Source organism: Protopterus annectens, chromosome 2.part0 (assembly GCF_019279795.1).
Source record: "Protopterus annectens isolate FY-2018-M chromosome 2.part0, PAN1.0, whole genome shotgun sequence".
In the NCBI taxonomy this organism is placed as follows: Eukaryota; Metazoa; Chordata; order Ceratodontiformes; family Protopteridae; genus Protopterus; species Protopterus annectens.
In genome coordinates, this window is record NC_056728.1 from 1,789,053,687 (window position 1) to 1,789,072,261 (window position 18,575).

The 18,575-nt window shown below is 47.5% G+C and overlaps 1 protein-coding gene across 1 annotated transcript in view; it reads left to right on the forward strand.

Moving 5' to 3' along the window:
* Window positions 1-18,575, forward strand: part of RCC2 (regulator of chromosome condensation 2) — a 1,536,688-nt gene that overhangs the window by 239,036 nt on the left and 1,279,077 nt on the right. Inside the window, exon 3 of the mRNA XM_044061821.1 lies at window positions 1,497-1,590. Within this exon, the coding sequence (XP_043917756.1) occupies window positions 1,497-1,590 (94 nt within the window). The remainder of the gene's footprint in view (window positions 1-1,496; window positions 1,591-18,575) is intronic.

Sequence of the window (18,575 nt, forward strand, 5' to 3'; positions counted from 1 at the left end):
AATGGCCAGAGTAGGTGTTGTTACAGGCTTTAAAGCTTTGTTGATAATAGTTGTTTTCAGTGTTTGGGTAGGTATATACCAATGGGATCATTGTACTTTTATGATGTGTTTGAGTGCTGAATACATTGGCATAATCATATCCCTGTACCTGGATACCTTCCCTAGCTAATAAGCTGTGTAATGAAACTACTTTCAGTAGTAGGTAAGTAATGATCAAAGGACAGCTCTTTGTCTGCATAGGTTCCCAAGTTCATAACTAGTAGATTAACTTTACAGGAATGTGTGGTTAGTGCGTTAGTTACAAAGGTCTTCACTGGCTTGCTGAAAGGCACTGGTATATTTATTGACCTTCAGTTTTGGCCATTGGTTTTAACATGGTCTGATTTTGGAGAAAGGATCTATTGGTGTGTATGTACATTTATATATTTGTTATATCCATTCTATATATCGTGTGTAGCATATGTATATATCCACAAGCTTCTGCGTCATTACTCGCTTTCCTCCTGTTCTGTACTCTGCCACTTAAAAAAAAAAAAAAAAATACTAATTGGGTGGATTACTACGGTATGATTTCCTCTGCTTCAATGAATGGATCAGCAAGAAACCTCTTTTGCAGCATATCAAAGAATGTTAAGCGCTCCTCAGAATCTCTGACCACAATGGACCATTGGCGCAATTGTTAGCCCAAGTAACTGTCTCTGGTTATACCAGTGTGTGTTTTTTATTCAGGAAAGTTTCCCCTTCTGCTCAGAGCAAAAAAAATCACCCTTTTTATCATACCCAACCAGCATTGCCTTTGGAAAAGTAATTCTTCTACATCTGGAATTCTGCTTCCCTCTTTTCTCAGCAGCATCTTTTAAAAACTTCACTACACTACCGTTCACTAAAAACAGTGTGTAAATGTATCACTGATTCACCATTAAATGAACAGGACTGTATAACTCCAAAAAAGGAAACTGGCTCCCTGTTAAGCAAAGAACAGATCTAATTCTAGGCTCAAACTCTTCAGGCTACTTACTACATAAACATACTCTTACCTCCTTTAATCTTTAACCTTACTAACGACAAGCTCCCACATGCAGCCTTAAACCTGAATCGTACTGTTTCTTGATCAAAAATCTCTCTTCAGACTTTGTGCCTTTCACCGAACATCTTTCTTGCCCCCAAGTTCCATGTATTGCTAAACTCTCCTATACTTTATCATGCTGGTTCTACAATCTAAAAGTATACTTTGCCTAAAATCACCTTATCAGCCAAGTTTTGTGCAATAATCCCAATGTACAAAATGGGAAAGTTGATGCAGATTTGTGTATGTATTATGTACATTTAATGTGCATATTAATATACACATGTTCATATGTATTTGTAGGAAGGTTTTCGGTGTAAAGCATGTTTGTAGCGATTGCATGCATAGTGCATCTGCAGAAAGTAGTTGTATGATACAAGTTGTCTAGTAATTAGTACCAACTTTTGTACTGCTTTTCTTAACTTGACAGAAACTTGAAGGCTCAAAGTGCAAAGGGCAGGTTCTTATTTTTGGAGCCACAAATTGGGACCTAATTGGACGAAAGGAAGTTCCTAAACAGCAAGGTAAGATGCATGTTCCTTATGTCGTTGGTCACTGTACGTGTACCACTGCTTAATTCTTCAGTGGGGTTAGAAAAATTATGCATTTCCTTGATGTTTGGCATTGAGTATCTTGTTTGCGTGGAAATGAGTATGTGCAGGTCCTCACAGTTCATCTTTCCTTAACAGAAATAAACTTGTCCCAAAAATTTTTTTCCACTCAATTGGTATTTAAAAAGAACAAGCTTATTTCTCCTTCTCTTTTTAGTGTAGTGAGTGTGTTTTCTGGAAAATGCATTTTGAAACAGTTTTTTGGTCTAGCTGTTGAGGACAGGACCATCCATTTTCAAGACTCACACCCCACCTTGTTTTGGACTGTGTAATTTTACCTGACAGTGGTAAGTGTGCCCATGTGATGTGCTTTGGGATGATGTGAAATTTGCTACTAGTTCTTCATGACCTGATAGACAACCGTGCAGTTCATAGGTGTTGTACTAGGCTAATTGCCGTGGAGCCTTTACAAGCCTAGCCCATAGGATTACCCTGGCATTGTGCCACCCGGCATTAGTTCCCAGTGCCTCTGTCGCGTAAAGCCACTGAAGTGATCCCTGGGGTGAATTTTGAGTTTCCCATCCACTCATCAAGATTACCTAAGTTATTTACCTTAAGTAAGTTACTGACCTTAAACATTAAGGTTGTCTTATATCTTTGTTAGTAACATGCTTTGCATTAAAACTTCATGATGCTTTTTTGTGCCTGTAATATGTACATATTTGATACATTATGGCTTTTAATGAGTGTATTTGTGCAGTGGAGTGGACTTTTTTGCTTAAGATTTTTGCTTATGCTACTTCGTCTTCGGAGCACTTCATTTGTGTGCTTTGAGAAGTTTCGGGTGGTGCTTTCTGTTGCCCCTTTCCTTTGCTACACTTAGTGATAGACTTGTACTATATTTCCCTTTGTCCTGACTAACCTTAGTCCTATTCCCATAGGTCTTGACTCCATTTATTCTCGGTGTTCCTGCTTTATGTCTAGCAAAAACTGGCAAGAATAAGCCATTTTCCAGATGGCCACAGTGGAGCTTGTGCCTCTTCCCACATTTTCCACTTGCTGATTTGGGAGGGTGCCTTTTTCCTAGCAACATGCGGCTCTGTATTTGACCCTCCACCAAACTGTTCACCCAGATCAGGCCGTTTGTAATAACTTGTAAACATTTATGTTCCTTTCTTACGATGATGCAGATTTCTTCACCTCCTAGCTTGCATCGTGTCAAATGTATGCTAGGTGGGCATTTCTATTTAATCACTAACGCATTCCAAGTTTAGCTGGTGTGAGTGACCACTTTGTCACATGGTTGTGCTATCGGCCCTAGGGCCTATACAAGCCTAGCCGCAACAATTCTCTGGCTGTTTCTTCTTGCACTATTTACTTCCCCTGGACCCATGTCTAGCAGGGCGACTGATGTGATTCCCCAGGGTGAATTTCCCCAGGGTGAATTTCCTTTCTCCCATCCAATCGTAAAGGTTCCTTTTGAAGAAGGCCAATGAGACGCTCTTCTTGAAATGTATGGGCAGTGTATTCCAGAGTCTGGAGTTTCTGGGTTACGAACCTATCCCTCCAGCATGTTTTGTTTATTGTGATGACAAGGTTTAGATCCCTAGAGCATGTGGCTCTGAGGGATTGGGATTTCTTTAAGTGTAGCGTTTAACAGCTCTGGGTTTGACATGGCCTTGTATGTTGAGCAGACATAGTCTCTGAGTAGACTATATGCAACAGAGTATAGCTGGAGTTATTTAAGTCAGTCAGCATAGGTTATCTGCTTTAGGTCTGTGATTCTTAGTGAAGTATTTCTGCGGCCTTTCCAGTTGCTGCAGATGTCTTGAGAGGTACATATGAACTGGGGCGTTTTTTTCTATAATGGGTCTAATGAGGGATGAGTACAGTGCGACAATGACCTCCTTTTTTCTGGATGAAAAGCCCTTAGTGATGAGGTGTGCCACATATGATTTTCTGACTCTTGTGGCGATGTGGTTTTCGAAGGTGAGACCACTGTCCACCTTTGTCCCCAAGTCTCATCACACTTTTGGTGATGTCCTTCAAGGATGCATCTGCAGTCATCACATATGGGTTGTCCTGCCTCAGGCAACCCTTCGGTCGGCCGGATTCCAAAGTCTGGGTCCACTTTCCCCGTCGTCAGTGCGCCTGGGGTATAAAAGCATCAGCCGACGCAGTCTTCCTCAGTCTTTCTTGAGCATGGTGCCCGAAGCAGAAGCAGTTCGCAAGTGCCGGTTGGCCAGCTCCTGTAATTCAGCTACCGAAGACTTCAAAAAGCTAAGTACCCCGTTGGGCACTCTTTCTTGCCTCAGCCGATGTCAGATAAAGTTAATAATTGTTTAACTTGTGGGAAACAAATACCACATAAGGATTGCCACTCTTACTGCTTCCCCTGCCTAGGCCCAGACCACGACTTCTCGGCCTGTTCAGCCTGTGCTTCCTTCAACCGACGCACTCTTAGACGTCGGGCGGAGTTTGCAGAGGATTTTTTTGGGGCTAGTTTTTCGTATAAGATGCCGTCGGAGACTCCGACTTCACATTTAATTAAGAAACAGAAGGACAAGGACCGACACGCGGGCCGCAGTTTCGGCTGAAACCACGGCCAGGCCTACCGCGAGTGTCTGTCTCAGCTGAAACCAAGTCCTTGGTACTTCCAATTACCGAAACCGCTCAACCAACTACCTCAGTCCCGGAGGCCCTGGCTGAGTCTGTTATTGAATTTCCAACAAACTGGTGTCCTGGAATCTTCCGACACCATTCCTTTAGACAAATCTACACCAGCACGTGGTGCAGCCAGGCCTCCTGCATCCATGTCCATTAAGGTTTTCTCCAGGGCTAAAGCTGCTAAACTCTCAAAAGCTTTGCCTCCCAAGGTTATTCCTCAGGGACCCTCTACTGGTTCACAGATTCCAAGCTTAGCAGAGGATCTTATCTCCTTTAATTAGGGGCCCTCAACCTCATCCGGACAGGGGCTTTGAACCTCCTCCAGACAAAAGGCCCAGGGTTGAGCCCTCTGATCCCCTCTCCTCAGATGAGTCCTCTGATGGCTCTACTCTCTCGGACCACCAGGAGGAGGATGTCCTTCAAGGATGCATCTGCAGTCAAAACATATGGGTTGTCCTGCCTCAGTCAGCCCTGCGGTCGGCCGGATTCCAAAGTCTGGGTCTGGCCTCGGCTGATGTCGCACTTTCCCCGATGTCAGAGCTCCTGGGGTATAAAGGCATCAGCAGACACCATTTTCCCCAGTCTTTCTTGCCGTGCGGTGCCCGAACCAGAAGCTTTTCGCAAGTGCCGGTCGGTCAGATCCAGAGATTTCAGCTACCGAAGACTTCTAAAAAAGCTAAGTACCCTGTTGGGGACTCTTTCTTGCCTCAGCCGATGTCAGACAAAGTAAATAATTGTTTAACTTGTGGGAAACAAATACCTCATAAGGATTTCCATTCTTACTGCCTTCCTTGCTTAGGCCCAGACCACGACGTATCAGCTTGCTTAGCCTGTGCCTCCTTCAACCGACCGACTATTAGACGTCTGTCGGAGTTTGCAGAAGAGTTTTTTGGATCCGCTTTTGCATATAAAATGCCGTCAGACTCAAACTACACATTTAGCCAAAAAACGCAAGGAAAAGGACCGACACTCGCGGCCCGTGGTTTCGGCTGAAACCACGGTTAGCCTATCATGAGTCTCTGTTTCGGCTGAAACAGAGTCCTCGGTTCTTACTTCTGCCGAAATCATACCTCCGACAACAGAGGCCAGAGAGGCCCCAGCTGAGTCGGCTACAGACATCCCTACCGAAGAAGCAAGCGCACAAGAATTGTCCGACACCATCCCTTTGGACATTTCTACTCCTGCACGTGGGGCAGCTAGGCCCCCTGCTTCTATGTCTATTAAGGCCTTCTCCAGGGCTAAATCTGCTAAAATTTCTAAGGCTTTACCTGCAAAATCTTCCTCTCAGAGACCTTCCTCAAGTTCTCAGATTCTCAGCCTTGCTGAGGACCTTATATCTCTGATTAGGGGTTCCCAACCTCACCCAGACAGGGCCTTTCATCTTCCTGACAAAAGGCCTAGGACTGAACCCCCTGAGCCTCTCTCCTTTGATTACTCCTCGGATGGGTCTGATTTATCAGACCATCAGGAAGGGCCATACTCACCTTATGAGGATTCAGATGCAGAAGACTCCATTCCTTCTGCCTCGCCTCCAGAAGAATTTTCCTTTGGGGAGACTTTACACTCAATGAGGGAACACTTTCAATGGCAGGGTCAGGATTTCTCTTCTAGAAAAAGACTTAGGACCTTTTTACACTTGCCACAGCATATGCCTTTAGCCATACCACCTGTGCTAACAGTAGTTGATGATGCATATAATGTCAGTTCTGCCCCTGAGTCTCTTCCCCCGGCCCCTGCCAAACCTGACAGGTATTACAGGGTCCCGGATTCTCATTTTCACTTGTATAAAGCCCATGCTGCAGACCCAGAAACTATTTCTCAGGGCCCAAAAGGTGTTGCAGCTGCCACTGCCAAAAACCCCCTACCCTCTGAAAGGGAGTCAAGAGCATTAGAGAGATGGGGAAAAAAGGTTTATACATCTGCTACTCTTTCTGCCAGGGCTTTAAACTGTCAATTCCATATGATACAGTACCAGGAATATTTGTTAGATCAGCTGCATAAAAAGCTTTCTTCTCCTGAACCTTTAGACCTTAAGTCCCTTCAGGATTTGGTACACAACTCTCAGCAGGTCAGTAATCATTTCTTAAAATGTGGCTATGATGCACTGGAGGCTTCATTTAGATCAGCTATGACCGGAGCAGTAATTCGAAGGCATGCCTGGCTAAAAGAGCAATCCTTGCCAGACCATGTCAAGGCCAAACTCCTAGATGCTCCAATGGAGAAACAGTTTATTTGGCTCCCCTGCACAGGAGATTCTAAAGAAAGTGGGAGAAAAAGCAAAATCTGTGCAAACAGTAAAGGATTTTCTGCAGGTCCAACCTCCTAGGTTCAGCAGAAACTGGCCTTCAAAGAATTGGTCCTTTCCAGACACCTCCAGAACACAGAGGGGCAGGAGTAGACGCCCAAGAGGCAGAGGCAATCAAAGGGTGCCTACAGGGGTAGTCAGTGGCAACCTGCCAACCAGAGGAGTACTGTCACAGCTACAACTACAACCACTTCCACAGGACAGACACAATGACTTGGCTCTGATTCTGCCTACCAGGGAACAAGTGGAAGCACCCTTGGGCGGAAAGTTGGCTTTATTCTCGAAAAATTGGCATTGCATTACAAAAGACAAATGGACATTGCAAACAATAGACAAAGGATACAGGTTTCACTTCCACACTTTACCAAAAAAGAGCGGAATGCCAAACCTTCCACCAAACCAGAAGCCAGCGGCTTTAAGGCAAATCAACAGTTTACTTCAGATGAAAGCAATAGAAAGGGTACCACCTATGGAACAAGGCCAAGGATTTTACTCCAGACTATTCCTTGTACCAAGAAAAGAAATCCAATGGAGGCTTATTCTCGACTTGTCCACATTAAACACATATCTCATTGTGCCAAAATTCAAAATGCTGACCCTACAGCATCTTCTTCCCATGTTGGGCAAGGAGTCTTGGCTGGTGACTCTAGATCTCAAGGAGGCATACCTGGCACGTCCCTATACGACCAGATTGCAGAAGACGCCTCAGATTTCTTGCAGGATCAGAGCATTATCAATTCTCAGCATTGCCCTTTGGCTTATCTACTGCGCCCAGAGTATTTATGAAATGCCTGGCATCAGTAATTGCACATTGCAGGCTTCAGGGAATTCAAATCTACCCATACCTGGACGACTGCCTAATACAAGCGGATTTCAAGACAAAACTAATAAAGGATTTGGCCTATGTCATACACCTGTTACAGGCCTTGGGATACACACTCAACATCCAGAAGTCAAGACTAGTGCCATCCCAAAGGATAACATTTTTGGGTGCGGATCTGGACACTAACTCAGATGGCTTTTCTCACAGAAGAAAAACAAAAGCAACTCCCAGTCTACTTCATGGCTTTGACAACACACTCTGCTTACTGCAAGGAAAGTCCTGCAGGCCCTGGGTTACATGGCATCCTGCATAATCTTGATCCCGCATGCCAGTTTGCATATGAGGAAATTACAATGGTACCTAAGGAATGTATGGTCTCAACACAGACACAGTCTAGAAACCATGATACCAATCATTCCATGCCTGAAAAAGGAATTTCTGTGGTGGGCTCAGGCCTGCCAGACCAAGAGAGGATTGCCTTTCAACAAACCACAACCAAGGCAGACCATCACCACGGACGCCTCAGACCTAGGATGGGGAGCGCACATGGAAGACAAGTGTATCCAAGGCCTATGGTCTCAAGACCAGCTGAATTTGCACATAAACCTAAAGGAGATGCTGGCAGTGGAGCATGCAATCGAGGCATTCAAATCATTCCTCCAGCAAGGACATCTGCTGATAAGGACAAGACAATACCACAGTCATGTGGTACATAAACAAACAGGGAGGCACGCATTCCTACCCTCTATGCCGGATGGCAATGGATCTGTGGAACCTAGGCCTGAATCTCAACATCCAACTGCAGGCCAAATTCGTACCAGGAAAAGAGAATTCACTAGCAGACAGCTTAAGCAGAACTACTACGGATGCTCACGAATGGATGCTGCATCCCCACATCTTCAAAATCATAACAAACAAATGGGGAATGCCAGAGATAGACCTGTTCGTCTCCCCACTCAACCATCAACTGAACAAATTCTGCTCAAGAGTATACCACCCACAAGCCTGGAGGGTGGACTCCCTCTCTTTCAGCTGGAAGGCCCTAACAGTGTATGCTTTTCCACCTCTCCCATTGATGTACAAAGTTCTACTGAAGATAGGGAGGAACAGCCAAAGGTGATTCTGATAGCTCCAGACTGGTCAAGGCAGCATTGGTATCCACTACTGAGAAGCATGTCTCGGACGAGCCCATGGCCTCTACCCCTATGGCCTTTACTTCTAACGCAGAACTACAAGATCCTGCATCCAAACTTGAAAACACTGCAGCTATCTGCCTGGAAAATTGCTCAAAACAAAACCAAACAGTTTTATCTCAGAGGGTCAAGGACATTATCCTGGAGGCTCGCAGACCCTCCACAAGAAAAACATACTCAGCAAAACGGAAAAGATTCCTCATTTGGAGTGCACCAAAGGGTACAAATGTCACACTGGCAAACCTAGCACACATCCTAGAATACTTAGCAGAACTGTTCCACAATGGCCTGTCCTATTCTTCTATTAAGATTCATGCTTCAGCAATTTCAGCAGAGTACAACATGGATCCTCCTATCTTCTCTCACTCTCTCCTCAGACAATTTGTAAGAGGGATCAAAAATGTAAAACCTCCAAGGAAACCTCCTCTGCCTACATGGGATCTCAACTTTGTGCTGGAAAAATTAACACTACCCCCTTTTGAACCAGCAGCATCAGCAGACTTACAGTTCTCATCTTGGAAAACTGCTTTCCTTCTAGCAATCACTTCAGCAAGAAGAGTATCCGAGTTGCAGGCACTAATGGCAGTGCAGCCTTTCCTTATTTTTCACCAGGATAGAGTGTCTCTGAGAACCAATCCTACATTCATGCCAAAGGTGGTATCCAGGGTATCCTTGAACCAAATATTCATTTGCCTACGTTCTTCCCTAACCCACAGAACAGGGGGGAAAAACTATTGCACACCCTGGATGTACACAGACAACTACGCTACTATCTGGACAGAACTAAAACCAGCAGAAAAACTGACCAACTTTTTGTAGCATATGCAACAGGAGTGCAAGGAAAACCAATATCCAAACAGACAATTTCAAAATGGATAGGAAATTGCATTTGATTCTGCTACTCTTTTCATGGAAAGACAACTCCTGAGAATATCAGGCCTCACTCCACAAGACCCACGGCCACCACTACAGCTTTCCTACGAGGGGTGGCTACCAAGGACATTTTAGAAGATGCTACTTGGAGCTCCGTGCATACATTTGCCAAGCATTACAATCTACCTTTATACTCCAGATCCCGAGCAGGTTTTGCAACTGCAGTTTTACAGGGGATCTTAACTACACCATCATTATCTTAGTACCTCCTCCCCCAGTTTGGCTATGGTATTCTACCCATATGTTATGACTGCAGATGCTTCCTTGAAGGACATAGTACTGTTTTGTACCTACCATAAATGTAGATGTCCGATAGGTATGCATCTGCAGTCAGGATTACCCACCCTCCTTCCCCTCTGTGGTATTCCTAGGGTGCTTACCCCTCTTTCAGCTAGCTGGGGGAATCTATTATGGTGTATTTGTTTGTATGTATATATATATTTTGTTTGCTACTGTTTGGAGTTTTCAACATTTATCCAAATTTAGCCTTCCTAGAGGGCACCTGGCATCTGGGGCAAGAAACACTGGGGAAAATGGCGTTTGCTGATTCCTTTATACCCCAGGAGCTCTGACGTCGGGGAAGGTGCGACATCAGCCGAGGCCAGACCCAGACTTTGGAATCCGGCCGACCGCAGGGCTGCCTGAGGCAGGACAACCCATATGTTATGACTGCAGATGCATACCTATCGGACATCTACATTTATGGTAGGTACAAAACTGTACCTTTTTTCGGCCTACGAGGATTCTGATGCCGAGGAATCTATTCCCTCGGCCTCCCCTCCTGAAGAGTTTTCCTTTGGGGAGACATTACACACTATGAGAGAGCATTTCCAATGGCAGGGCCAGGAATTCTCTGATTCCAGGAAAAGATTAAGGACCTTTTTACATTTGCCTCAGCATAGACCTTTAGCTATTCCTCCTGTTTTGAATGTCATTGATGATGTGTACTCTGACTCTAGCACTACCCCTGATTCTCTCCCTCCGGCTCCTGCCAAACCTGATAGGTACTACAGGGTCCCGGACTCGCATCTTTACCTTTACAAGGCCCACTCTGCTGATCCAGAAACTATTTCCCAGGGCCCTAAAGGGGTTGCAGCTGCCACTGCTAAAATCCTCTCCCTCTGAAAGGGAGTCCAGAGCTTTAGAGATGGGGTAAAAAAGTGTATAGTTCTGCTACTCTTTCTATGAGGGCATTAAATTGTCAATTTCATATGATACAGTACCATGAGTATTTGTTAGATGAATTGCATAAAAAACTGTCTTCACCTGACCCCCTAGACCGCAAGTCACTTCAGGATCTGGTACATAACTCACAACAGGTTAGCAACCATTTCTTGCAATGTGGTTATGATGCATTGGAAGCTTCATGTAGGTCAGCTATGACTGGCGCAGTCATACGTAGGCATGCTTGGCTGAAGGAACAATCTCTGCCAGACCATGTTAAAGCAAAGCTGCTGGATGCTCCACTGGAAAAGCAAAGGTTATTTGGCTCCACGGCTCAGGAGGTCCTAAAGAAATTTGAAGAGAAGGCTAAATCTGTACAAACAGTCAAAGATTTTCTCCAAGTACAACCACCAAGATTCAGCAGGAATTGGCCTTCCAAGAATTGGTCCTTTCCAGACAGAGCGGTTTCAGAGAGGCAAGAACAGGCGTGCCAGAGGGCAAGCTAGAGGCTCCTACAGAGGACGTCAATGGCAACCTCCCAACCAGAGAGGTAATGCAGGACCTTCAACTGCTGCACAAGGACCGGCTCAATGACTTAACTTTGACACCGCCAACCAGGGCTCAATTGGAAGCACCTTTGGGTGGAAAGCTTTCTTTATTCTCAGAAAATTGGCACAGTATTACAAGGGACAAATGGACACTGCAAATAATAGACAAAGGATACAGGTTCCATTTCCACACATTACCAAAAAGAAAAGGCATGCCAGACCTGCCACCGAATAAAAGGGCAGAGGCTTTGAAACAAATTTCCAGCTTAATGCAAATGAAAGCTATAGAAAAGGTTCCTCTCTCAGAACAAGGCCAAGGATTTTATTCCAGACTATTCCTTGTTCCAAGCAAAGAAAAACAATGGAGGCCTATTCTCGACTTGTCCGCACTGAATACTTATCTCATAGTGCCAAAGTTCAAAATGCTGACTCTACAGCAGCTTCTTCCCATGCTGGGCAAGGGGTCTTGGCTGGTAACTCTAGACCTCAAGGAGGCATACCTGCATGTCCCTATTAGACAAAGTTGCAGAAGACACCTCAGATTTCTTGCAGGGTCAGAGCATTATCAATTCTCAGCATTGCCCTTTGGCTTATCTACTGCGCCCAGAGTATTCACGAAATGCCTGGCATCAGTAATGGCACACTGCAGACTTCAGGGGATTCAAATATACCCATATCTGGATGACTGCCTTATACAAGCGGACAGCCAACAAACTTTGGTAAAACACTTGAATTATGCCATCCACCTACTTCAGGGCTTGGGATATACAGTCAACTTTCACAAATCAAGACTTGTTCCATCCCAAAGAATAACTTTTCTGGGTGCAAATTTAGATACAACCACCCAAATGGCCTTCCTCACAGAAGAAAAACAGTCAACTACCAGATTACTTCAAAAATCTGACAAGACAAACCCAGCTGACTGCAAGGAAAATCCTGCAGGCCCTGGGTTTACATGGCTTCTTGCATTCTTCTGATTCCGCAAGCAAGACTACATATGAGGAAACTACAATGGTACCTAAGGAGTTTATGGACTCAGCACAGTCACAGCCTGGAAACTTTGATACCACTCATTCCATGCCTTCAAAAGGAATTTCTGTGGTGGGCTCAAGCAAGCCAGTCAAACAGGGGTCTGCCTTTCAGCAAACCAATAGCCAGCCAAATCATTACAACAGACGCTTCAGACCACGGATGGGGAGCGCACTTGGAGGGCAGATGCATTCAAGGTCTATGGTCACAAAAAGAGCTACGCATGCGCATAAACCAAAAGGAAATGCTGGCAGTGATGCATGCAGTCGAAGCCTTCAAACCCTTTCTGCATCAAGGCCATCTGCTAATAAGGACAGATAACACCACGGTTATGTGGTACATAAACAAGCAAGGAGGCACCCATTCCTATCCTCTTTGCAGGCTGGCAATGAATCTATGGGAACTCTCTTTGAAGCTCAATATACAGCTACAAACCCAGTTTGTGCCAGGGAAAGACAATATACTGGCGGACAGCTTAAGCAGAAATATCATGGATGCACACGAATGGATGCTGCACCCGGACATCTTTCTACAGCTAACACAATCATGGGGGAGGCCGGACATAGATCTTTTTGCCTCCCCCCACAATCATCAGCTGAAGAAATTCTGCTCATGGACATACCACCCACAAGCATGGAAAGTGGACGCCCTCTTTTTCAGCTGGAGAACTCTAACAGTGTATGCATTTCCACCTCTCCCATTAATGACCAAGGTTTTACTGAAGATCAGGACAGAGCAGCCAAGAGTGATTCTGATAGCTCCGGACTGGCCAAGACAGCACTGGGTACCCACTGTTAGAGCAAGTCACGCACGAAACCATAGCCTCTTCCTCTATGGCCACTTCTACTGACACAGCACAACTACAAAACTCTGCATTCCAGTCTGAAAATCTTGCAACTAACAGCCTGGAAAATACCTAGACTCCTCCTCAGGATAAGCTATCCCAGAGAGTGAAAGATATTATTATGGAAGCTCGCCGGCCTTCCACAAGAAAGGCATATTCAGCACCCACAAAGGGCCTAGATGCGACAGTGATGAACATGGCGCATATCCTGGAATACTTGGCAGAAATGTTCCACAATGGTCTGTCTTACTCTTCCATTAAAATTCATGCTTCAGCAATTTCAGCAGAGTACAATACTGATCCACCTGTCTTCTCTCATCCTCTCCTAAGACCGTTTCTAAGAGGAATCAAAACCATCAATCCTCCAAGGAAACCACCCCTACCTACTTGGGACCTTAACTTCGTGTTGGAAAAACTAACACTGCCTCCCTTTGAACCAGCAGCATCTGCAGAATTACAGTTCCTGTCTTGGAAGACTGCTTTCCTTCTGGCCATAACCTCAGCAAGAAGAGTATCCGAGTTGCAGGCCCTTATGGCATTACAGCCATCAGGACAGAGTTTCATTGAGAACCAATCCTACATTTATGCCAAAGGTGGTATCCAGGGATCTGAAGTAGGAGATTCATTTGTCTGCAACCTGTGGGTTATGGATCCGATATCGGATCCGAACCGGCATGGTTTACCAGCTATGGATCCAAGCTCTCAGCTCCTCCCCTCACCCATAATGCCCTGCTCTACCCTCATGACCTCAGATCTCGTTTGCCGCGCATGGTGACCGGATTGTTTCTCAAGCTAAGTGCTAGTTTTCAGTCTTTAAATTGCAAAATTTAAGATTTTTTCTTGTTTTTTTGTGTGAAAGTGTAGGTTTCCCCTTTGGTATATTTACTTTTTTTAGAGTTTAATCTAAAAGTTATATCCCTCCCCTCGCTGTTAGCGTAGTGTGTGTTGGGCCTGTGAGTGATTTGTGTTTTCTTTAGTTACTTTTTAGTTATAGTAACTACTGTTGTAGACTGGGATGTCTGAGCAACCCAAGTCTGTTTTTTCTAAATGCTCCGAGTGTGGCCATAAGCTTTCCCCAGCTGATGGCCACACTCGGTGTGTTAGATGCCTAGGGGTTGAACACCTCACATCTGGATGTTCCATTTGTGCCGGGTTCAACCCCAGGGCATTGAAGGAGTGGAGGTCCAAGCTTGTTTTGGCGGGCCTTTTACCGCCGGACTCTGCTCCGACCTCTGCTCCGACCTCCGCTCCTTCGGGAGTAACCGTACCCACGGTTATTCCTTCTGCGGCTCCCCCTCCTCCTCCTGGGACTCAACCTCCCGTTTCTGGTTTGGAGGAGAGGGATGCTAAGAAAAAGGACCGGAGGGAGAAGCACCATAAGCGGGCGAGACCTCTGTTTGGCCCCGCCAGCCAAGCGGCTTCTCCCCGGCTCCGTTCGGCTCCATTGTCGGCTCGGTCTCCTCCTTCTCTGCTCCGGTCTCCAGTGTGTTTGTTTTTCACCGGGACCTGAGGAGGAGGAGACCCGATCTCCGTCGAGGCTATCGAGGAGGCACTCCAGGCCTACCTCGGTAGCCTCGTCAAGATCTACGTATAGCCTTTCGGATGCTGATCTGTACGGATGATGAGAAGGTTCATCCAGGCCCAGATGCAGATGGGAGTGCTCTTGCCTCCCCTCTGGGGAGCTCAACACCCTTTTCAAACAGATTGCTCCTTCTCCGACCCGCTACCGGGCTCGGAGCAGCTGGAGCCGAGCAGCCGGGCGGGGTAGGTCGGATCCGATAGTACTTGTTACTTCGGATCCGACCTTGCCCTCGAGTGCATCTGATCCGACCTCTCGGAGCCTGTATCCGAGCCTCGGATCCGGGGGGATCAGTGCTCCTTCGGCGCAGTCTGTCGGAGCGCACTGTCCCGGATCCGGCGGTTCGCGCTCGATCCACTCTTCGGATCCGAGGGGGAGCTGATTGTCGGATCCTTTGGTCGAGGTCGGCTCCCCTTCGGCGTTTGATATAGTGGAGAGGGCCCTGCACTTGTTTCGGCTCCGTCCCGCGCTCCCTCTGCACTGGGTCAGGCTTCCACCATCCGGCCCTTGGGACAGCCCGCTTCTGTGCCCCAAGCTGATCCACTGGAACAGGTTGCTGCTTGCGAGGAGTCCTCTGACAGCCCCCCAGAGGATATTCCTCGCAAGCATACGTGCAAAAGGAGGCACATTGACTCCCCCGAGTCTCTCACGGAAGACAGGACTTGGAGGAAGGGGAAGGTTCCCCACGGTCACCCCCCGAGGATATCTCATTTGGGGACATCATGGAAATGCTCCGTATTGGGGGGGGTGGTCTGCCCCCAAGTCTTCCTCGGACGAGTCCGTGTTCTTGGAGGCATTTGAAGCGGGCCCGTCTACCTCTTGGGTGTCCCCTCCTGCCGACCCCCTGGTGGACCTCATTACCACCAGGGCGTGGAAGGAACCGGACACCGTGGAGCCTATCCCTAAGAGGCCCGATAGGATCCTCAGCCCACCGTCCAACCGTGCCCATTGGAGTAAGGGGCCTCCGGTAGATGCCATGTTGACGGCGGCGGCCACCAAGAGGGAACTTGCTCAGGAGAGTCCCTCAGTCCATCCCCCGAGCAAGGAGTCACGGACGATGGACCGCTTGGGGAAGCGGATGTTTAGCTCAGCGACCTTCTCGGTAAGGGCGCTGAACTACTTGGCACACTGGGGGAGATGCAGCGTATTCTTTAATGAGATCTCGCTGCATCCTAATGACGAGTCCATGTCGGAGGAGGAGAAGGTGCTGCACTCCACCCGCATGGCCACTCTTAGATCAGTTACTAATACCTCTATGCGGCTACTCTCCCATGCTACGGAAGGCGCCGCTAGAGCCGCAGGGGCAGGCCTAGTCACTAGACCTCAGGCCTGGCTCCTTCACTGCGATTTTTCTGAGCCCTTCAAAGCGTCGTTTGCGAACGCCCCCTTTGATGGTTCTGCCCTTTTTGGCAAAACCGTTCGCAACACTTTGACCCAGAGCGAGAAGGACGGGAAGACGTTGTCTGCCGTCGGAATCCGCTTCTCTGCACCCCAGAGGCCCTATTCTAGGAACCAAAAGGGTCAGAAGATGTGGTTCCGGAAGTCGCAGCAATCTCAGTCTGCTCCAGACAACCAGTCCTTCCGTGGCAGAGGAGGACAGGGAGGACGCCGCCCTAGAGGCAGAGGGGCTCCCAGGAACTTCGGGTCCAGAGAACCTTTCTCTGAGCGGCCAGCGCAGCTTTCCTGAGGTTGCCCGACTGCTCCACTCTGGAGGCAGTCGGGGGACGTTTTTCGGAGCACCTAGCGGCATGGGAGTCCATAACATCAGACCGCTGGGTTCTCCAGATAATATCCAGAGGATACCACATCCCGTTTTGCCACACACCAAAATTGAAGTCCCTTCCGGATGTCCCACCCGGTCAAAGGGAGGCCGCTTTGGCAGAAATTGGCCATCTGCTAAAGAAAAGAGCCATCCAGCCCGTCCCCCCAGATCGGATCAGGGTTCTACTCCAGGTTCTTTTTAGTGCCAAAAAGGCGGGGATCTAAGACCAATTTTAGACCTTTCTCTCTTGAACCTGGCAGTTCCCAAGGAGAAGTTCCGAATGGTCACTCTACAGTCTATTCTCCCCCTTCTGGGAGAATCACTGGATGTGCTCCATAGACCTCAAGGATGCATACTACCACATTCTGATGGACAGACGCTCCAGGAGGTTTCTCTGCTTCCGGCTAGGAGCCAGTCACTACCAATTTCGGGTCCTTCCCTTTGGTGTCTCACCACAGCCCCCAGGGTGTTCACCAAAGTACTAGCAGTGGTAGCGGCCCACCTGAGGCTTCAGGGGGTGCAGGTCTTTCCCTACCTAGACGACTGGCTCCTTACCGCCTCAACAAGGCATCTACTACTATTGGCACGAGACTCCTTTCTCCATCTTGCTCCTAGTCTGGGCATTACTATAAATACAAAAAAATCCAACCTAGCACCCTCACAGTTAATAGATTTTATAGGGGCCAGGTTAGACACAAGGAGTTTAAAAGCCTTCCTCACTGCGGACAGAGTTCAAAATCTGCAGCTCCAGGTGCGGGCCATTCTCCACTCAAATCAAGTTCCGGCGGAGTTGGTCCTGAGGGCTCTAGGGTCCATGGCGTCTGCTATAGCACTTCTTCCTCTCGCAGGACTACATATGCGCATCCTCCAGTGGACTCTTTTAGTACAGTGGTCTTACCTTGCTCTTCCTATGCATCATCCCATTGCGATCAGCAAGGCTTGCATGCGGTCCCTCCTGTGGTGGCTTCACTCCCCAGATCTCCACAGAGGCCGCCCATTTTGTCCTTCTCCCCCTCTCGCCACGGTGACCACAGACGCCTCCCGCCTCGGGTGGGGGGGGGGCATTTTGCAGGCCGGACCGTCCAAGGCACGTGGAACGATTCAGAGACCTCACTGCATATCAATGTCCTAGAGATGAGAGCGGTGCTCTTAGCGTTGCTAGCACTCCAAGACTTTCTTCCCTTAGGAACAATTGCGATTCAATCGGACAACATGTCGGTTGTCTGGTATATCAACAAGCAGGGAGGAACCAGGTCTTACCCTCTTTGTCGAGAAGCCATGAGGGTTTGGGAATGGGCAATTTCCACCAATCGCTTTCTCATAGCAACGCACATTCCGGGTCGGTCCAACATCCTGGCGGACAAACTCTGTCGCACCATTCTAACCCCTTACGAGTGGTCTCTCAATTCTCAAGTAGCAGAACGCATATTCGCACGGTGGGGAACTCCGTCTTGCGACCTTTTTGCCTCTCCCTCAAACACCAAGTGCGACAGTTTTTTCGCTCTGATACCTCCTCCTGGAGGCTCTCCAAGAGACGCTCTGGTGCATGCTTGGCCACCCGGTCTTCTGTATGCTTATCCCCCTTGCCTCTGATGCTCCAGGTTCTTCAGAAAGCGTCTCGGTGGGTTGCAGAATGATTCTCATTGCTCCGTTTTGGCCTCGACAGATCTGGTTCCCCTTCCTAAGGTCTCACTCTGTGAATCCTCCTTGGATTCTAGATCCAATCCCGGATCTGATAACTCATCCATCCTGCCTGTCTCCTCCGAACCTGGACAACCTGAAGCTGACTGCTTGGCTGCTCCAGTTCCACTCTTGATTAGGACTCCCGGTATTTGTCCCTGTTAAGGCTATCCTGGTGGCAGCTCATAAACCTTCCACTAGGAAAATCTACCGTAGCAAGTGGAAGCGGTTCTCTTTGTGGCGGGCGGCAAGGCCTGAATCCATTCACTGCTCCTCTCCCATTGGTGCTTGATTTCTTAACCACTCTTTTTAAAGATGGTGCTAGCAGTTCCACGGTCAAAGTACAACTGGCAGCAATTTCACATTATCACATTGGTCATGACTCTAATCCACTCATGTCAGCCAAGTTGTGTAAAATTTTCCTTAAAGGT